The sequence below is a fragment of the Halichoeres trimaculatus genome, unplaced genomic scaffold, assembly GCF_033239565.1.
Source record: "Halichoeres trimaculatus isolate MK-OKI-2021-1 unplaced genomic scaffold, fHalTri1.1 fHalTri1_scaffold_8, whole genome shotgun sequence".
NCBI classification, from domain to species: domain Eukaryota; kingdom Metazoa; phylum Chordata; class Actinopteri; order Labriformes; family Labridae; genus Halichoeres; species Halichoeres trimaculatus.
The window spans coordinates 22,733,696-22,756,453 of record NW_027437186.1 but is presented as its reverse complement, the minus strand read 5'-3'; the positions used below and the strand labels follow the sequence as shown (position 1 = coordinate 22,756,453).

Below are 22,758 nucleotides of genomic sequence, written 5' to 3'. Positions count from 1 at the left end.
AAATCAAAGCAAATGTTTGGTTTAGACTGTTGTTTTGCATTTGCACTGTGTAGACTTGTATGATATCTTAAATGCATGCTGAATACCAGCATGGCTGTGATTATCTTCTTCCCTCTTCAGTGCTTTAGCACAACTCTGGGGGAGGAATTCATTAGGAGTGCATTGTAAATGTTACTCAGGATTGCGCATATTTGCCTCTGCTCTCTGCTCAGTCTGATGGGTAGATGGACAGATTCACACAGCAACCTCTGCATCCCTTTGCAGTTTGCTCCAGTTTTGCGTCTGACTGTGATTGAGATACACTGTGAGGCTCTCCTCTCTATTGCTCGGAGCTGCATCCAGGCAGTGCCCAAGTCTACCTGACACCTGAAGAGCTAAATAAAGAGAGAAAGTCTAAACCATTTTATAGTGCAGTCGTTGCATGACAGGAGGCAAATTTCACAGTTTTCAGACAGCTTATATCCTGGAGTGAGCTTGCCAAAAAGAGCCTTCATCGTGTATCTGTACAACCTGTATGTGCAAAAGTTGAGCTATGGATAACCACAGACTTGTATAACCCTATCTCATTATAAAAAATGTAACCATGACAACACTTTATTTTTTTTATTTTTTACCTTAACTGACTGCTAATGCTGGTGAAAGTGACTCTGTTGCTATTTGCAATGAGGCTCATTTTATAGAAAGGTACATATTTCGCTCAAAGTTAATGCGGTGGTATATTTAAATCTCTGTAAACGATCAAAGTGCACAATGATGATATCTGCTCTGCAGCACTATTGTAGTGCACTACAGCTTCTGAGCATGCTCTGTGAATAATACACATCTTTTTTGTCTCATTTGTACAGGCTAAGTCAACTCAAAATGCAGGCAATCTTTTTGTAGCTTAGCTATGGGTGTGACATTGCGGTAGGAGGTTTTGTTTTCCAAATAGTGTATTTGGTTGCAATTAAGAATCAGGATTTTTTAAACTATAGAAAATTATAATAATACTAAAAAGACAAACTCTGCTTTTTGATGTTGACACATATGAATGACGATTACTGCATCATACATTCAAGATGCGCAGCTAGAAGCAACAATTATATTCAAATGAAGAGACTTCTCTATGAAGAGCTTTGTGTTAGCTGGGACTCATTAGCAATATCTGCTTAGAGACGAGCTGACACATCAATAAGCGCAAACAGGGAAAGGCAAAACAACAACAACAGCATCGATCACTCTGCAGCAGCACTGGTTGGTGGGTGAAAACTCACAGTAGCCATCCAGGAAATAGTATTTCAGTCTTCATTACAGTTTCTAACCAGAAAGACGGCTCATCTAAGAGCCATCAGGCTGAGGAGAAAATGGACTGAATGCAGATAAACGATGATGGAGAGGGAGGAAACCGTTGCTGAAAAAATGGAGAGAAGGGGTTGGCAGAGGAGAGGAGAAGTGAGCGGAGAGGAGATGAAATGAGAAGAGAAGAGAGAGGGGCGAAATGAGGATGGCTCTAAGGGGTGGATGGGATGGAGCACATGCAATCACTGTTTCACTCCACTTGATAACACACAGTGTCATGACATTGCAGGGGAAAAATGTAATTGTCTGGCTTTCTTGCTTTTTGGGGCAAAAAAATGTGTAATGTATGTATAAAAAACACATTATAAAGAAAAAATGAGGATAGATCCATTACTTTTGCTTTCTCATAGTAAATGGTTCCACTGAGTAGTGGGCAGACTTACAGACAGACATGCCAGGTAATGAACAGCAGCACTGAATGCATTTGGCATCCTCTTATCTGGCCTAGCTGTCCCCTCCTGCCTCTAATGATTTTGAGATACAAGCGCCTACATGTTAGTGTGCACCCTGCCCTCTGTTCTCTGTTGCCCTGGTTGCATGCTCTCCATGTCTGAGACCCACTGCAGTCTGCACACTCTATGTGTATGTGTGTGTATGTTGCCTCAAGGCTGTGCTGTTTGTGTGCATCATGCTGGGCTGAAATGTTCAACTGCTTGTGGGCAGGAACGTGTACGTATGTTTCTGTGTGTACCAGCACATGGCGCTGCATGTAATGCATTTAAACTTGGCTAATGCTAATGGCCACATTATGATGAATTGGCTTCATGAGTTCAGTTAGGCTGAGTGGTGATTAAATCTTCATTACCGCTTCTGGTCAGTCCTGCTCTACATAGATTGCCAAGGAGCTCTATTCCTCTTCATTCTGTGAGAAGTCTCTGACTGAATCAGGACAAGTGAAGCCACAAACAAATTACAGCTAAGCAAAGAGGACACAAACAGTTCTTTCAGTGTCTCACCCAGGCCCTGCATTACTAAAACATCAGGCAAGAGTATCAGTAAAGAAAGCTTCTTTGATATATCTGAAATTCAAAATTATGTCTGTTCTTTTAATTAGCCAAAGATCTGTGCTAAAATATGTATAAGTGATATTTTGTCCTTGCACAAACACACCTACCTTTAGCTGTGTAAACTTATCCAATACAAAGACACACAACATACAAGTATAATCTTCCAGGTAAAGATAATATAATGCCAGGGTGGTTTATGTTGAAATGGGTATATTTGACTGATTTGGTGCATCCATAAGCTCCAGTAGAGGGCACCCTCATACCTGACACCTCACAGTCAAAAGTGAAGCCTCAGGGATCAGAGTGTAGCTGATTTTAATCTTACCAGTAAGTAAATTGCATTCACCTGACATCCAAAAGAAAAGACAGAAAAAAAAAGGACAAAAAAACAGCAAGGGTGTGCACCCTGAGGATTAAGATTGAGAGTGAGAAAAAGCACATTCAAAAACAACAGATAGCAGGGAGTCTTTCTGTGAAGTTTTTGTTCCAGGCATTCCACTTTAACCCCCAGGATCTCCACTTTAGTTGACTCATTTCCGATCCCAGAGGAAAGGTGTCCTGCAGCTGTTTTGTATCTCTTTGGAAGTAAATGAGCAACACCTGTGTGACTCTGCATAATAAATAGTTAGAGAGGAACTTCTACCTGCAGGACACCATTTCTTAGGGACAGAAATTGAGCGCCTAATCTTAAGAGGTTTTGCAGGGGGGCCTTGAGTCAATAAAAAAAATTGTTTAATTTCACTTTCATTTTTTGCCTGACCCAGCAAGTGCTCATACTAAGGCAATGACTGAGAGGAGCTATTTTGATCAGGGGTAATGTAGTACCTGCCTTTACTCAACACCTACAGAGCCAAGGGTTATACATGTCAGTGCAGGGATGCATTCACCAGAATTGAGTGACTTGTGGTGTAATGAACAATGTGTAACTGGGATATAGCACAGTGGGGTGACTGTGAAATGAGAAGGTTTGGCACCTTGCTGGGATTTATAATGCATTAACACATTGCAAAGCCACTCATTTATAAGTAGGGAGAAAAAGAGCTGGTAATACTCTTTCTTTGAACCATTTAAAAACCGCACTTCGTTGTAATGTTTTTGTAATATAGTGATGTATGTTTATGTCACACTTACATTTTCATTTAGAGGGTCTTCAATGACATGCTGGTTTACAAAATCTGTATGGAAGCATCAGGGACTAACCCGTTTCACGTCCTTCCCAAATGTCTCACTGTAGCTGGTTCCAAGAATCTCAAACTGAACGTGGGAGTTTGAGCCTTCAGCTCGGAAGTCCATCAGTCCTGTCAGGCCGCTGATTCGTCCCTGTATCAGCACAATGTCAGAGAACTGTGTGAGGTGGCATCAATAACACTGTTGGATTTAATTGCAGTTGCAGTTGGTGGAAGAAAATAAAAAAATAGCCTCAACCCATTTGTTAATTCATACAACTATTTTGCACAATATATTCCTGAGATCAAATGACAGCTGATTTACTCTTTAATAAGTACACATTCAAGGAAAATGTGTATGGGAGGAATTGTTACAAGAGCCGGCTGGAGCTTTGGGAGGATTTTACAGAACTGTGACATTTTAAAGAATGTAATAAAAAGGAAGTGCTCACCATTGTTCAATCTTACCATATCATTTATGCAAATTATACTTTTGAATACACTGGGAGTGTCATTAAATAAGGCCTGTCAGAACAGCATGGGGTTGCCAACAGAGTTTCTGTGCCTGATTTTTATTTTCTTTTAAATAAAAAATGCTGTCTACTGTGCTTCAAAATAGGGATAAGCTATAGTGGAAATGAACCCAATCTAACTTCTTTCGGAATTAATTTTTTATTTCTTGTTCTTGCTCTTCTTCTTTTTTTTTCTTTGAATGACACGGAACAGTATGACAAAAGCAACCCTTCTTTGTTTGTGTTCATGCCCCCCTTGGCAAACTTATGTCACACTTGAGATTAAACCTGCATGACTCTTCAAAACAATGAAAAAAACCATTATCAGACTGACATAAAAGAAATCAAGCCCCTATCTGAGATGCAAGCTTTATTTTTTGAGAAAACTGAAAAGGTAACACGAGCAAAAAGACTACAAAGGCAAAATCTGTCACAAATCTACCCCAAGGCCAAACCTGTGGTTCACATTTAATAGTCAGCTTCCTTGAGGCTGTTTTAAAAATAACAGAATTTAAATGATCATCTCAGCAAGACTGTGGTGATTCCATTGATTTCCTTACTTAGAGTTTGACTGTATGAACTACTGTTTTGTCTGCTGCTCATAAATCCAAAGAGTATGTATTAGGTACAAAAAAGGCTAACATTCATCTTTTCTCAGCTGCAAAGAGTTAAGTGGTAATTATAAGTCAGATACCTTTTGAATGGTGTCAAGCATTGACCATCCCCCATTCCATGGCTTTGTGGACTTCCTCATGCAGTTCAGACTGGCCATACTGTGCCACTTTCTGTCCTCCAGCTTCCTGTAGAAGGCGTTGGCCAGCATCAGAACGCTGTCGTACAGGTAGAGGTTGGACACCTATTGAGGGTAGAAAATAAAGGTAATTCACAAATATCATCAAATGTTTTTTTTTTTTGATAGTGTTCGTTCTTCAAGACACAGACCAGAAGACAAACTCCAGACACAACAAAAGAAATCAAAGATTAGTTTCCAGGGCTTGAGCAAACTTCAAACAGCCACAATATGAATGAGCAGTGACACTTGTCTTTCTGTCTGGTCCTGGGAGGGTGGATGGTGGGAAATAGAACATTCTCAGTAGGGAATAAGAGCTTGTCTCCTCTCGCAGAAGGAGACTGCAGAGCAATAGGACAACTGATGAACTGTCCCTTCCTTTTATCTGACAATAACATAGCTTCTATTTGATGTGGAGAAGGAGTGTTTTTATCTTTATTTCTAGGATGCTGAAGGATAGAAGTCAGCAGTAACCTCACTCAGAATGTCTACATATTTACACTTGCAGGGAATGATTTGAACCATGAATGAGAAATTTGTATGTTTTTAAGTTGAATGACAAACAGGCAACAGAATTAGAAAATGTAAAGTTATTCAGGATAAACAGTGTTTGTAGTTCCTGCAGTATTTTTTAGAATGCCACCCCTGGAGAGACAAAATCTAACTGGCTATTGGCAAAGTAGAGCAAAGTGTTGTAATGTTAGACACAATGCAAAACCAACTGTGTGAGCAATGAGAGCAAAAAAGGCAAAGGATTACATTCACTGCAAGTGAAATAAAACGTGTTAAACTGGGAGAAGTCAAAGGTAGTGGTAAAGTCCAGTAGTCAGAACACAAACTGTTATTTCCAGCTCAATCACCCTTCATCTAATGAAGCTCGGTGCTACAGTCAGTCTAACTGTCTCTCTCCTGCTGCAGTGCACCCTGTCAGGAATCATGTCAGCTGCCTCCTGTCTCGCTGTGACAGTGGATTTGATAGGTCCTCTGGGTTGAGTCAAGTCCAATCCTCCCAACAGCAGAAGATCCATGGAAGCAATACTGGCTGCCACTTCAGGCCTAAAGCTCATGACACCTTAAGACTTCAGTCCAAGCCTCCCAGTGGCACTACCGCATACAAGAAAAGTTCACTCCCCTCAAGGTCACTCAGTCAGAGGCCAGACAGCTCCTGACATCGGAGGATACAACTGCAGCAGAGGGGGTTGTCACAGCCCTCCAGCCTCCTCTGTGTTTAACCATTCTGATGACTGCTTAAACTGCCATTAACCAATATGTGACCTTCTTTCATGTAAATTATTAAGAAAAGTGAGTGCATGTAGCACATGGTTTTGACATCTGTCTGGAGTATGAATGAAAAGAAAATGAACATTTTGATAGAGCTACAGGGATCAAAGACATAACATTCCAGATTTAAAATAAAAAGGTTTTCAAGGCGCTCTTGATAGAGAAAAGAACACATGGCACAGACTGTGCGCTTTCACCCAGCAAAATCAGTTAGAAAACCAAGCAGTAAATCATTTTAAGTTAAAAATAATTGGACAACTCATTACCCACAGTCAGAAAACAGATAATATTAGCATTTAGCAACCCCCTAGCTTACACTTAAAAATTGGCTGAATATGCACCATACCTTTGAAAGCAGTACAATAGAAAGGCATATTTAGACTTAACTTCAAAAATTACTTTCAACTGAGGATTTTGTTCATAGGCAACAGTTAATATCCATCCACTTCCTAGCTAACAAACACCAATAGCTATGCCAAACCATAGTCAAAAGGTGATGTTAGCATTTGGTCATTTCCCAGTTAAAGTAACATTAAGCTTGGAATTGGTGCCTTTTCTACTTCACTTCACACAGGAGGTCACTTCAGCATTAGCAACATTCTCGCTACAACCACTAAAAGCCAACATTCAAGCTTTATGTTTTATCATTGTTATTACTGATGTATTTTTGATCACTGTTATTACTCTTTTTGCTCTTAATATGTGCTGGCTTATTGATGTGTATTTTTTCTAACACTGGCTTTGGCAACATTTTGTTTGTTTTTCTTTTTTAAACGTATGCTAAAAAACCTTATTTCGAATCTTAATTTGTTTCCTTTCATCTTTACTGTACAAATTTCAGAGGTTACCTTTGACCTCCTTGCTAATGGAACTTTCAGTTAGGCAGAGGATTAATGCTTACAATGACTGCTGGCAGCTATGATGAAATATGTTTTATTCATCTTGAAATACTGATATCTTCTATTCTATTTAGTAGCTTTTTATGAGAAAATAAACTAGAACTCTGCAATAAAAATTGCTGTCTGATTCAAGTTGAAGCTATAACTTCACCTCACTGAAGCTCAGCAAACCTAAAAGGTAATTTTTCACCATGTGAATATGGGAGTCTATGTATTATTCCAGAAGTTTATTAACAGCAATAATGTAACATTTTAAGGTCTTAGATTGGCAGATGGATAAAATTAAGTTCCTCTCCACTTCCAAACAAGATTTTTCTCACTAACTCCCCAGTCACTCTGAGCTCAAGTCATTTATATTCATGGACGTTCATGTCCCTCATAATTACCTTATCTAGGGAGCTTAATCTATATTCAGTTGCATACATAATAAGTTAATATTTGTCTTCATGTGGCACTTTGCATATGCTCATCTATGCTGTCCTTCACTGTGGCTGCATGTAGATCCTGTGCACTTACCACTGAAACAGTGAAAAACAGATGTGATCAAGCAGGAGTCAAGCGTGTAACTGCTCACGGCACATGTAGAGAGGCCATGACAACAAAAAAGCACGCCCTGCCTGTTACATGGTTCTATTGCTTTGGCTCCCAACAACTGTCCCTCCTGCTGGCTGCTAGAAAGTCGATGAAACATGCTGGTTTGGTCCCGAAGCACAAACCAACTGTTCTCATAATAAGCGCAACAAAAGGGATGAAAAAGAAGACAGAAAAACTCAACCTTGCCACCAGTCAAATAGTCAATTCAGACTCATCCATCATGGAGCTTCAATGTTGTGCATTCACTACCTTCAAAGATTCTCATATGAAAGAAGCTTATGTGAGCTTTTCTTGGGGAGAATTTCTATGGATAGTGAAAAAAATCAGAGTGGAGGAGGAATTTTCCTTTGTAATTTTTACATTTTCTCGGACATAAACTCACACTAAGTGATTATATTCAAGCTGACAACACACACATTGAAAAAGCTTATGAAAAAAACTTAATTTTTAGCATAAAATCTTCTTGTTAGATAAAATAATGAAAAGAAAAACTTGAGTTCTGTTTAGGGAGCAGTTGAGGAAGTTAATGCTGCTCGCTAAGTTCTTTGTTTGGGTTGCAAAACATGCCAGCAGTTGTGTTCATGTAAAATAGAAAACCCCGGATGTGCAATTTACATTACATGAGGCCCTATTTTTGGGAGAGAACATATATATATTTTCTTTTTGGACTGCACTTTGGCGCAACAGTTAGCGCTGCAGCCTCACAGCAAGGTCACTGGTTTGACTCCCAGCTTGGCCGGTGGGCCTTTCTGTGTGGAGTTTGCATGTTCCCCTCATACATGCGTGGGTTCTCTCCTAGTCCACCGGTTCATCTCACAGTCCAAAAACCATGGTGTGACCATGTTGATGTATTTGACAACTTTAAAAAAAGTAAACTTGTGCAGATGAAATAATACAACAGGGCTTTTTACAGATATGGTTTGAAGTGACAATACTTTTGGATCTTCAACAGGAAATCTTTTGGACTTAGTGCTCTTTTTTCCTTTACCTCAAGGGACTGCAGATAGCCTTCCTGTGGGTCACAGAGCAAGGAAGAGATGCGATGATTGTTCCTCATGCAGCGGACGTTGGTATCTCTCCAGAGAGGGAAGATCTGACGGATGATGGTCATCCGGCCAAGAGAGCTGTGAACCAGCTCCATGATGTCTGCATCACTCACCTCCTGGTGACAAAGACAGTGGAAAAAGTACAGATAAACAAATATCCATTTATCCCTCAGTGAGTAATCATGTAGTGGTTACTTTTTGGCCTATTGTTGTTTGAAACATAGGGAACGCTAACGATAGAGAAGTTTCATGAAAATAATATTTTATTGACAGAGTGAAGGAGCAGAACCCAATGAAAAGATTGGTTTGTATTTCCTGTGCCTTTATCCTTTGTTTAGAGAATATAAGAGGCCACTGGGGGCTACAGAGAAATTGGCGACACAGTAAAACAAAGTGAGAATTGAAAGTAAAGCTTTAAAAACAAAAAATGTTTGCACAGCCAGGTTTCCCTTTTTCGGTCCCTGTTTTGGCACATCAACATTGATAATCTAAAATTGACAGATCAATACTGTCTCACCATTTGTATATTTAACAACTCAGATCAACTGAGGGCACGTTTTCAGGTCAAAGGACACAGAAAATAACATTTTAATCAATTGCTATTTAAATTTTTAATACAGAAAACGGAGTGTCTTTTGTTGTTCCCATTAGATTGACAAATCAATACACATTTCAAGTAGATCCTCCACAATAACAGCGCCGGTGACCCTTGCCCTCTTCGATGAGGGGAGTCTTGTATAGAGGGTCAGTGAAGGTCCGGCCTGTGAAGAGTCAGATCAATATTCATGAGACATTTGAGCTGCCAGCTGGTCTCCTGAGGTCTGTGGTCAATGCCGGGCAGACAGTGAGTCTCTGGGGTAACGTTGGGTTCATATTCTATCTGACAATAAAGCTGCAAGGTTGCCATCGGGTCAAACTCGGAGCAGCTCTGGGTTGATATAATCTTTTCGCACACATGCCTGAGCCCACGCTCTCTGTATGATTCCCTAATCAGGCTTTTTGATCTCTCCCTTTTGCATCGACCTCTTCTGTGCTACAGAAGACTCTGCTCTCCCTCACTGTATGAGGTAATTTTCTTCTTACATCATACATTGTGGATTTCAGTGTCTTATTATCTCAACATTGTAATTCTTTGTCTTGATGTATGTTTATTTGTAATGTTGCCTTGGTTCACAGGGATCAACTGTAGCTCGTCAACGTTGCACTATTAGGCTGTTCTTGTTTAAGAATCCCACAGCATTCATAAGCATACAGTTTCTGTGCAAATGTTTAACTTCTTTCTATGTTTAACTTCTTTCTATAACCATCTATTATCGCCATTTTGCCAGTGATCCATATGGCAGTTGAGTACATAGTTGTGGCGAGTCGGTTCAATGTCCCTGACCAATTTGCAGAGACTCGAACTAGCCTCCTCTGCTTGTCACTTGTTGTCCTTGATAGTCTTCATACAAATTTGCAACCCACAAGATTAATTTATTTAGTGGTATCTCAACATTTTTTTAATTTCATAATCATAAATTAATGACTAAAAGGGAGATTAATCAGGCAGTTGTTTGCATCTTGGAGTGCCAACTTTTGAGTTAGATGTCAACACAAAATAGAATACCCATCTCTGCATTTCTTGTTTTGTAAAAGTTATACTTATATAGCATACAGCTCACTTTTTAGATTAAACAAAGCTATCAGACACAGTCAAATACACTAAATCTTACTGTACACAGCAGACAGTGGCGCTTGCTCTAAGACTGCAAGGGAAGCTCAGCTTCCCCTAAAACGTCCCCTAAAAAAGTGGTGATATGTACTGCTATGTGAACATTTCATTGACAAAATATGCGCTGGAATTCCTTCATCTTTTGTTCAGAATCAGCTACCTATCACAGGTAACTGGCTTGACCTCCTCCTCATTCATCCCCGCAGCGTCTCAGCGCTTTAACGCAGTTGGACGCTGAGCGTCCTCAGACTTCAGCGGGGAAGCGTAGAGTGGGTTGTTCCACTGTGGAAACTGGACGGTCATTGGATAAACGCTGGGTTTTGTCCCGCCCATCGGGAAGATGGGATGCTCAGCGTCTCTGAGGGTCTATGAGGCAGTGGTCTGGCCTGGACACTGAGCTTCTGTATGATGATTGGATGATCTGTCTGAGGCCGAATCCCTTTTTGATTGACAATGAAATGAGCCAGTCAGCAATCTTGAAGTATATCCCTCTACCTGAGCATGTTCTGAGTTGTTGTTCTGGACTGATCCTGAGGCTTTATCGATCCTCAGCAAGTTTACCTTTCTTAAAAACAACGAGCGTTAAAATGATGATGGTAAAATCCCTGGAAAAAACACCTGGTTGGTACAACAGGGTCACAGATCATTTTCTTGAAAAGGAACGGAGGGTAGAATTTACATTTAAATAAATAAACAAATTTATGATGTAGGCCGGAAAAAAATGAGCTTCTCCTCCTTGACTGACCAGCAGCCACCTCTAATAGCAGATGACTTCTGTCACAAAATGACGAAAAAGAGGAATGGCGTCTGCCAATGGATTTACATCTGCATGCAGACAAAAGGTCCATCGGATGATGCTTGTAATACTTGGAACATAAGTGAAAAATCATTTTGTGAACAAGCTATTACTGCATTCAGTCCTGTGGTACTCAGAAATGGTAATGTCAATTTAGTGGGAAGGTTAGCTGACTCAGTGACTGGGGAAGCAATAACAAGGTAGAGGGGAATTTAGCTCAGAAAGACCTTGTGGCTTCATATAAGTGATTCTGTTTTATAAAATTGTTGGATTCAGGACAGACATGTCACAAACACAATGCAGCGTCCATCCCATAAATCATTCTCGAAGAGATGCAATAGTTGTATTTGTATATGTAGTATTTGTACATCATGCATGCTTCAGTCTTAGCTATGGTGGTTCAGTTCAACAATGTTTTTCTATGCTGCAAGATTCTTCATAATGTGTCCAAAAATAATTTCGTGTCATGTTTAAGTTTTCATTCAAAGTAGCTGATGTGAGGCCATTTATTTTATTGAATATTTAAGTCCTATTTAGAGAAAAGGGTATGAGTTGTCAAAGTTCTAGCCTTTCCTGTACGTACTAGTCTGAAAAAAACTCTGATTCTTCTCTCTTAGAAATGTCATGGATTTGGTCACTGTACATACATATGTTCCTCTGCTCTGTGTGTTCACATAGCTTTGTCAGTATCACATTGAGTTTGTTTCATAACCTAATAAAATCCCCTCAAAGTTGGTTTAAATTTGAGCCAGAAGCATTTTTCTCAATTCAAGCCCTTTTTTTTTTTTTTAACCAACCATTTTTTTCTGCTGGAGCTTGCTGTCCCCACATAATTCATGTGCTTATAGCTCCCATAATTCATCACTTCCTCAGCTGATTTCAGGACAACTAGTTTTATCCAGTGACTCTTTCTGACTTTTCACAGTCATTCAGGTGGAAGGTATGCATATTCATGAGTTGCCATGACACATTAATCAGATGAATTATGCTGCATGGTTCACGGAGCCGAACCCTCACGTCCAAGCGAATAACTTCCAGTGCCACCCGGTCCAAGTGTTCTGTCACCATCCCGGCTGACATCCGTGTCATAACCTGACCGCACAGTGGCACATACCAAAGGGGGATGACTGACCAAGTGGCGCCTTTCACCTCAGTTTAAGGAGAAAGAGCAGACCATTTATTCACTATTTGGCACCACATGATGAATTTCCCTGTTCAGTATGTGCGTGAGAATCCCCAAATAATACATGAGGAGTTCAAGGGAATTCATTGGTTGTCAGATGAATTTTAAAGCAGCACTAGAAGCACAAAAGAGCATGTATGCCTGCAAGATTTGAAACATAAAATGTTACGTATCTCCAAATCTCAGGTTTTAAGCTCCGTGGAGGTAACCCACTCAAATTCCTGAAACAGTGAATACAGCTCAGCCATGTCTCAATGACAGCCACACACCAAAATACATTAATCATATCAAGCTGAGCTGACAGATAGGCTAAATTATCCTCTTGTCCTCTTACTTTCATTAATCTTTCATCATGAGAAAAATAAATAAATAAAATTTCCCAGTCACCATGACAGCAGTATCAGAGAGAAAAAAGAGCAGTTTTTGTGTGACACAAGTATGAATGTTCAGTCCGTAAAGCTTTCATATCACTTAGTTTGAAGATAATTTGGAATCAGGGAACAATTAATGGATTTCCCCATCTGGTTTTCTTGTAAAAGATTCAAATAATTGGTGTCAAACTGTACTTCTGAAAAGAGTAACCAAAAAAAAAAAAAAAAAAAAAAATCACATTATCGCAGACAAAGGCTTTTGCTGCTGTGTGGAACTTATAGAGATAGAGTTGTGATTATCAGTATATAAGGTCACACTTCTTTCACACTTTAAGGTAGGTCTGTTGTTGGAATTGTTCATTAAGTATTTAGTTCTGCTGGTAGAAGAAACAAAACAAAACAAAACAAAACAAACAAACAAAAAACATTCCTCCTCACTCGAAAGAACAACCATACATTTTTTATTGTTTTGCATTTCCAAGGAAACCAATACTGAACACAAAACTGCCGACTATAGAACACCACATACAGTTCTTAATGATAATCAGCATTCTTAGAAAAACATTTATTTTGCCTTTTTATGATGCTGTGCTGATTATGATTAAGGTTGAGTTTAATATATATATATATATATATATATATATATATATATATATATATATATATATATATATATATATATATATATATATATATATATATATTAGTGCTGGGCAAGTTAACGCGTTATTTTCACGTTAACCCGTCAATCTATTAACGGCGTTGAATATTTTATCGCACATTAGTGCATGTTGCTCACATGCTTTTATTTTGTAAATGTCTGTTGCTGACCGCGGTGGAACTGGAAGTGAAATTGGCAGAAAAACACGATTAGTAACCAAAACAAGCATGGAGAAGAGGGGCAACGCCACGGAACTTAAAGGCGCTCGCTGCTTAGTGTATCAGTCCGCGCACACGGCGTGCCAGATATAAACAAACGCAGGTAGTCTGCCAGGATGAAGAGACACGATGAGAACTAGAGCCTTATTTAGCTGTGTTTTTGTGTGAAAGTAACGCGCTGAAAATTCTCTAAATAAAACGTGAATGCAGACCGATATCAGATTTTTTGGGTGGGAGTCTGTTTATTTGTGTTTTTGGTCAAGTAATATATGGCCCCGTCTGAGTGCAGAGGAAACCGTCTGACGAGCAGGGAGGGGGTGTTTGGTGTGAGCGCCCTGGGCTTCTGCTGCACAAAAACACTGCTGTAGGGGTAATTTCTGCCCTAAACCTTGTGATAGGACCCAACTTGTTCCATCCCTGAGTATCACTTTAATGCCCTGACAGTGGCAATAAGTTTAATTTTGTATTTACATTTTGTAAATTAGATTTGCACTTAATATGTGATTTAGCCACTACTGTATAACAAGTACTGATTTAGTGTTTGCATGACAGATGTTATGGCACTTTCACAATGCGATTAATTATGATTAATCAGGGAAATCATGCTATTAATTACAATTAAAAGTTTTAATCGTTGCACAGCCCTAATATATATATATATATATATATATATATATATATATATATATATATATATATATATATATATATATATATATATATATATATATATATATATATACACACACAGCTATTTAAAGTTGTTCAAACTGACTTTGTGGAACACTTCCAGGAGATCAGAAATGTTGTTTCTCATTTCCTCTGCCAAAAAGAACATAGCCCATTTTCATTGCTGTTGTCCTATTTTGGATGCTGCATTTCTTTTTAAGTAACAGGAAAACTTTTATGAAACTTGACATAACTTGCAAAATGAAATGGTGTAGCCTGTCTCCTTGCAGAAACACACTGAAAATTGAGACAGATTAGGGTATGACTCTGCAGCAAGCAACAGAGAGAAGGCCATATACCGAAACACATGAACAATGGTTTGCATTTTTGGATTTGCAAATCATGTAGGACCGGATCATTAACCTTGGCAGAGTGACCCTCTTATTTAATACCCACAGTTTATTTTCCATTAATGTCCACAACTGCAAATTAAAATGGCCTCTGAAGTTCTTTGAATATTTTGAAAATTTAATCTCAACAGTGAAACCTGCAGGCTAACAGACATATGGATGTATGTAATTGTTGCAGTTTATATGAGCAGATGTGGGTGTAAGGAGGCTGGATGGGAGTGGAAGAGGAGTTCAGTGTGAGGAAATTAAGCCGATAGGGTTGCAAAGCTGTGCTGAAACTGCAATAGCATTCTCTGTAATGAAATGTGTTTCATAATTTTTGCCTTTTTCAAAATGGTTGCATCCAGTTAATCATTTCTGCCAACATTTCGATGCAAATTGTGACTCAACAACTTTGCTTAAAGTGGGAAAAAGCGATATTCTTTCGGCTCACTGTCCATGATTGCCTGCGAGACGAGGACTTTAAATTACTGAAACAAAGGAAGGCCTATTTGCAACAACATGTGTTCAGAGCAGGCAGAAATCCAACACAATTTCATGCCAAATTGCACTGCACCGTCTGATCTGCATCAGCACAAACATATAGCTCCAACACTCCCACCATCTAACTTCTTTGCAGGATGGTTTGTTTGGAGGCAGAAAATCCCCAACCCTGTCTTTGTGCAAAAATAAGCACTTTGAATGAAGAAGATGGCTTTGCAACTTAAGATTAGATTGGCTAAGAGTCTGCTTATCTTAAAAGTGAGATAAGGTGAATGGAGTGTAAATGCTTGCATCAAAAGCTTATTCTTCATGAGTACAGCAACCCAGTATCTCTGAGTGAGTTTGGGTCTTTAATGAGGTTGTGTCTGGATTGCTGTCTTCATCACCCAAATGATGTAAAGTGGCTATAACTGTTGTAACATTCAGATAACGTGGTTATTAAAGGGAGTCTCCTGTCTGAAAGTCTTCAAGATTGATGACAAGTTTGTTTATCTTATAAAAGAATATAATCACACCAGGAAGTTCCTTCAGATTGCAGTCCCTTTGGGAGGGAGATTTCAAGAACAGCACATCAGTTACACTTTATAACGATAAGATCAAAGAATATGAGATAAAATTTAGATAAATTATTGCTCTTAAACTTTGGTCCAAAAAAAGAATAAATCAGAAGAGAAACAATTAAATGTGATAAATGGAATGAATCAGATTTAAATGCAAAGAGGAAGGTTTCTAAGCACAGATTCTTATTATGGCTCGTAGTTCTATGTAAAAGTATCATTAAAATGTGCTCCAGGGGAAAAGTTGAAGGTGAAACCTCAACCTAGAGAGCCTCTTTGTTTGTTCAACATTATAGAGAAAGTCTGTGACAGAATCACCGACTGAATGGACATCGTGCCTTCATTTCCACCCACTGAGACGTGAAGCCAAAATACTGCCTCAAAGGGCGCTGACATATTGTGCTGGTTGAGCAGTAGCGGTCCGGCTTGTAAAGCCATAGGACTGACATCACACCACTGACATCACACCACTTCTGCTAAACAAAACAAAATACACATTTAACTTACCAATGAAATGTCAAAGACTCCTCAGGGGCCACAGCTGATCAGATTCTTGTGTTGGAGCGGAAACTTGTGGTTCTCTTGACTCAGTGTTTATTGTGTTTTGTCCCTCTTTCAACAATCTGTTGTGAACACTGCAGAAGCTGCTTTTGTCACCAGACCTGTCAATCAGTGATCTTTTGAAAGCAGAAACTAATTTTAACCAAACGTGTGAGAAAAATTGACACTTGGATACAAGTCAGCTTCATCATAACAAATTAGTGACAGGAATGAAATCTCAGAAAAAAAAATGTTTTGACTTTGGCCCCTGTTCCATTTGTAACAGTGGAAGAGGCAGGCTTTCACACTTACTGTCACTAGAAGGGCACTAAAACCAATGAGATGGGATCGCTGTTGTTCATAGAGCAGTATGTACGCTGTGCCAGTGAAACAGTTTGAACACGGGAATCACACAGAATTCTTCTCCCCCATTGTGCATCTAATCTAAGATACAAGTCATGCATCTCTTAAACTGGTCGTACTTGTTGTGAGGATGCAGTGTCAGTTAGGTCATCTGCAACAAAAGTGACATGCAGCTCTCTCATTTCCACAGATTAAATTTGTACCCTGGTGCCTGTCAATAACAAGGTCAAAACCAACTTTAAGGGTGATGTCAAAGCTGATGCTGAGATTTATCTTAGTTTGTGGATTTCTAAGTGCACGTGTTTAGTGAAGTGTTTCACAGTTTTGATCAACTCTAAATCATTGAGCATGGCGATGCAGTTAAGAGCACAGACTGATTGTCTGTCCACTGTGCCTGTCAGCTAAAGTTAGAGACCGTTGTAAAAATGCAATACAGACCTCAGTCCTTAGCTAAATGTCAACCTCAAATCTCTACCCTGTTTCTCTCTACATCTGCTGACTTATCGTCTTAATAAATGTATTAAAACTAAAATATTAAGTGGAAAAAAAAACTATCAACCAAAACACATTGTGGAATGCTTTTATATTTTTGAACATAAAAAAACACCTTTACATCCTGCAGTACACAGTGGTGTTACACTGCGTCAGTAGAACAGGGTTTCTGTGTGAGTTGCTCGATGGGCAGTTACCCAAGACATCAGTCATATCATGACTGTCCTCCTCGACTGTGTCTGTCACAGCAGCCACAGCCACCTAATCCATCAAACATTCTGAGGTGTCACCGTCCTGCCTTTGAAAGCAGAAAAACAACAGCAAATCCTCCCAGAGTGTGCAATCCATCTGAGACCAACAGACAGTGTCAGAGGCAGACAACCTTATGTGTGCGAGCAGATGCACCACCCTGTTTTAGTGGGTGGCTCAGGGAGACACACGCCTGCCTGTCATCCCACACTTCTCCTGATTACATTCTGTAGGACTTAACTTTTGACTGTCCCTCTCTCTTAAAAAAAAAAAAAAAAATCAGTTTCAAGTTCATTCGCTTTTCCCTATAATATTAGTATGTTGGTCATGTGTTAGATAAGTTTCACACCCTGAAGGCACATGACGCGGGTTGCTGCCAAACCCACTTGATCCGACTTTCAATCATCAGTGTTTGTCTGAGCCCTCAAGTTTCATCAGTTTGAGGGATGGAATTCTTATCACTAACTTTTCACACTGAACTAATTTTACACATGGTAGTTTTATAATGACTTCTGTTGCTCTGGCAGGAGTTTAGATAATTTTGCTGAAATAACTCAAGTGACTTCCCTCAAGTGCAAATTGGAGATGTTGAGTCGAGAAGAAAAATCAGGGAGGTTAAATCAGGGAAGCTTTCTGGGTGTTTGAGCGGCTGACCAGTAAAACTGAGTAGGCTACAGGTCAGTATCTCAGGTCTACACTTTTTTTTAAATCCTGAATTATTGAGATATCTTTTTCTGATAGTCTTAATAATAACTTTTTGTTAAGTCTTTAATTGCCAACACATCATATTGTCACTTCATACAGTTAGAGAGTTTGTAATTCTTCTGAAAGCCTTAAATAAAAAGACAATTACTATTATTCCCTTTTGTTTATTTGTGAGTCCGTCACACCTCATTGTTTTTTGACTTGTGATCACACTCACTCATCATCATCTTTTTACATCTCCATACATCTGACTTGGAGCTCTTACCACATTGCTAGCTTGACAGCTACAGTTATCCCACAACATGTTGCCGTTGGTGGCAGATTAGCATAACCGCTTGTTGTGGAATTTGAATGAAATGTGAGACCTTGTTTTGCCTGCGTGGGGGATTGTAAAGGCTGGCATCAGCCAGGGGAGCTTATGGGGGAGGGGTTTGCGTGGTTGACAGTGGGCCTCAGGATCACCTAAATGAATGTCACAACTCACTTATGGCAAGGCAGCTGAATTGGAGCAAGTGTCCCCTGGGACCGTGGGGGCAAGAGGTAACATGGAGAACTGTTATTTCACTGCAGGATTTTGTGACACACTCAGACTGCATCTGGTCAGGAAAACAGGATATGCCTGAGTGCAGCAAACAGTATTGAGTGTATTATGGCTGTGTAGTGGAGTGTAGTGACTTTACCAGTAGCTGCTACCAAGGGAGAGAGTTGTACAGATGTTGCAATCAGCTATGGTGGGAGCAGGGCAACTAGCATGGAGTACAAACAATGCTGCTTGAATTTTTAAGAGTCAAAACTAGATGTAAAAGTAGTTGTAAGTTTAATGCCACTTAAGTGGTGCAAGTGAGCAGGACCCTTGATTTTTGTTGCGCTCCTTGGTTGAAGGATTTGCAGCAAGTCAGCAATTACTAGTGATAGAACACCATTAACAAGAATTGCTAACTACTAGGAATATAGTACTTGACACAGAAAAGGAGGATTATGCTATTAGTTATGAGGATGCTAATTTGGCCAACAACACTATGACATAAAAACAAAAGGATGAAAAGGATAAATAATTTACTGTAATAATACTGTCATGGAAGCTAAGTTCTAGCTAAATTTGACATATGGTGATTTATATAAGCTAACATTAGCTTTTGCTGGCAGGATACTGCTAGGTAACAAGAGTTATGTGTTGCTATTTTTATAGAAGCGCTTGATTAGTCTGTTTTCTCATTCCCAAAGAGTCTAGCAGTCATACTTTTCCAGTACTGGTTGGGTTTATAGTTTTTTTTTTCCACTACATGTATATACGTGCCATAAATTCTATGTCTGCTCGGCTCCCTCATTGCTTTCCTGGTCACAATTCCCTGGTGCAGCCAGTGGTTGCGCTTTGTAAAATAACCACTCACCCCTTATATCTTCATTTGCCTTTCCCCATATTAGTTCAAATAAATTAGAAAGCTTCATGCATCTCTCATCATTGGCCATGTAAGGAGCTTCTAAGAAATCAAATCATGATCTGATGGAAACAAACATCCCTTGAACCTTCATTTTAAACTGCCTCTAGGAAGATGAGCCTGAGGATCATTCATTTACAGCTAGAGACATATTTCAATTATCATGATGATTCATGTCGATGCACACCAATGATAAAAATAAATAAATAAATAAAAAAAACAAACAACAACAAAAAAAACAGGTATCAAGCTACAGGCTGACAAATTACATATTCAAGCACACCCCTACAACCAGCATTAGTGAGAAGAAACGTGCTGGCATGAAATGTAATAAAAGTTTTGTTGTTGGCCTCTTTAACATGTCTCTGTTACTCCCATTTGAGGTGAATGTTGGCTGCTTGAGCCATTCAAATTGGATGATGAAATGAAAGACAGACAAAGAGAAAGTGGAAAGGAGGGTTTAAAAGATCCAACAAAAGACCAAAAACTGATAGTGTGAGAAAAAAAAAAAAACTCTCAGCTGGGAGCAAAAGTCACACAGGGAAGCTGAACAAAAAGCTCTGTCTTTAGAAAGGGCGCATAAGAATTACACAGGAAAAGAATGAGGATATATTTCATAATTTGATGATACCACTATGCACATTCTTCCCTTTTAAATGCACACCAGGGAGAGCTTAGTCTACAGTAAGCCACATCCCATCAGCCATTGAGAGGATGCTTCTGAAATTAACATGTCATTAGTTCACACTTTCCCCCGGTCTGATGCAATTAAAGCTAATGTCCTGGTGGAGGTTTGTGGTAATTGGATGAAAGGCATACATGAATTGTGTGAATACTGCTTTGAATTAAGGACTACATCGTGTTTTTAGACTATAAAAGTCCTTTAGAGAAATATAAACAAAGAGCTGTCAGTTACAGAAATTGCAGCGAAGAACTCAAGGTCTCGTTAGCTTTTGTATTTCAATCCTTCAATTTGTCGAAATACAAAGTGAGATTTAACACATACAAGCTGGTTATTTGATAAAAGCTCATTATAGTTTGGAATGAGGCAATTTAGGCTGCTAGACACCAGAAGGGTTTCAAAAAATATTAAACCTCATTAACTTTTTGTCAATCAATATTTAAGCAGTGAAATTCACTTGAAATTTTCGTGTGTAATTTTCGACTTAGTTATTTCTAACACTTTGGTTAGAGTCTGGTAAACTTTGTGGCCAACTTGGGAATTTATTTTCCATTAGAGTTAATTTAGCTCATTTGAAAATTATGCTTTGGCTCTGAAACTGGAATTTTTAAAACATCCAATCCCAAGACACGAGACTTGGATATCTGGGGTACACACACACACACACACACACACACACACACACACACACACACACAAGTATATATATATATATATATATATATATATATATATATATATATATATATATATATATATATATATATATATATATATATATATATATATATATATATATATATATATATACGTTGAATCTTAGTATTCAGATACAAAAAAAGGCAAAAAGAAATACTGTATTACGCTTTTTGGTGACGATAGCTTCCCCTTAAAATTTTGAAAAGATGCACCCAGACCAAGGAGGAGAGAGTTAAATGTCACTTCAAAACACACATTCATTAGAGCCACAGAGTATTTTTAGAGGGCTTTGCAAAATGTCAACCCAAACAAGAATGTACAATACACACACACACACACACACACACACACACACACACACACACACACACACACACACACACACACACACACACACAATCACAAAATACTAATCAATACTTGTCATGTTTAGATGTAAGTGAGGATGTAATTTCAATAAACACACATGCTAATGCATGTGCTAGTGTCAAATAGCTCATTTTAAGCCCCGCAGTGCCAATATTTGAGGTAAATCAATTGGAAAAAACTTTTTACTAATGGTTTTCATCCCCTGCTTTTAGTATCTACACCCACCTATCCACCCCCACCCTCACCCCACAGGCTTTATCTCCAAACACTGTGAATCAATAGAAATGCAGCGCTAAGGCACCAAAGTCAGAGTCCACTGCTCCGTATTCACAAAGTGCACCAGAGTTTTGTGCTGTCACAGCTACTTCTAAAAACCATTTAAGGTCAATGTCAGATGCCGAAACGCCTATACATAGAGGAAAATACACAAATAAAATCAACAGTTAGAGGAAAGGTAAGTATTTTGGTTTAAATAATGCCTTGTCCCACAGGCAAGCAGGACAAAGAGAACAGTTGTGCTAGCTGTCTGAGTGAGTTTGAAAGTGCAAAGAGAGACAATGTTACGGGCCTTTGTGTGTTTGTGTGCGTCTTGGCAGCATATTGAGACTGCGTGTTGACAGAGGCAAACAGACACTAAGGTCTAAATTCACTCAGGTGTATATCAGGGTGTTTGTCTTTGGCCTCACCTCATTGGCATAGACCCAGTGGCTGTCCTTGGATGCCAGGTTGGTTTCCACAGCCTGCAGTGAGAAAAATAAAAAAGGAGAGAGGACAGAGAAAGAGACAAGGACATCAGAACTTTGAGCACGATGTAGTAAAATTGCACCATAGTCAAAGCGAGTCAAAGCTTAGCTGTCTTTGAGAGTGATTTGAATATAAAGTCTTCCAGGCACACAGAGAGGGTGCTGGTTGGATGGGTCAAGGGAAGAGATATCACTGAATGAATCAAAATCACACCGTCTGCAGCATACTCCCCAAACCAGCCATGCTGAGCGCACCTGCTACATGCAAGCTGAATATTTCCCCAGGAAGTGATGGTGATGTCTTGAGCACCGATGCACAAATTACATCCACAGCTGGGACTTACTTTATTAGCTCATCTCACCTTTCTTACTGAATTACACTTTGAATGTGGCACAAAAAGGTGAATCTCACAAAAAATGTGATGGTGTTGGAAAAAAGTCGGGAAATGTGGCATTGGAGTTTCACTTCTAAAGAAAAAAAAAAAGACTAACAACAAATAAGATGCATCATCAATTGTTACATTTCAGACATCCAGATAGATCTATTTGCAGCTGCCAACAGTTCCTGCAGCTACAGCTTCTTAAATTTTCCACCCTTTGTACAAAAGTCCCTGAAATAATAGTTCTGGTTGAGTTTTACTCTTTGCAGATTTCTCACCTCCTCAGTGCACCTTGAAATTGAGCCAGACATCCATGCACTTCTTCCTCCTCGGTGAAGTTTATAAATGTTGAGTTTAGGAAACCTTATTTAGACATATGGTTGCTCTTTGCAAGAGTTTCTGTTT

At 39.1% G+C, this 22,758-nt stretch overlaps 1 protein-coding gene across 4 annotated transcripts in view; it reads right to left on the bottom strand.

Moving 5' to 3' along the window:
* Positions 1–22,758, bottom strand: part of grid1a (glutamate receptor, ionotropic, delta 1a) — a 343,051-nt gene that overhangs the window by 35,456 nt on the left and 284,837 nt on the right. For all 4 annotated transcript variants that reach the window (XM_074675675.1, XM_074675677.1, XM_074675678.1 and 1 more), the window contains 4 exons: positions 21,917–21,970; positions 8,576–8,749; positions 4,718–4,879; positions 3,546–3,665 (listed from right to left, as the gene is read on the bottom strand). In XM_074675675.1, coding sequence (XP_074531776.1) covers positions 3,546–3,665; positions 4,718–4,879; positions 8,576–8,749; positions 21,917–21,970 — 510 coding nt within the window. The remainder of the gene's footprint in view (positions 1–3,545; positions 3,666–4,717; positions 4,880–8,575; positions 8,750–21,916; positions 21,971–22,758) is intronic.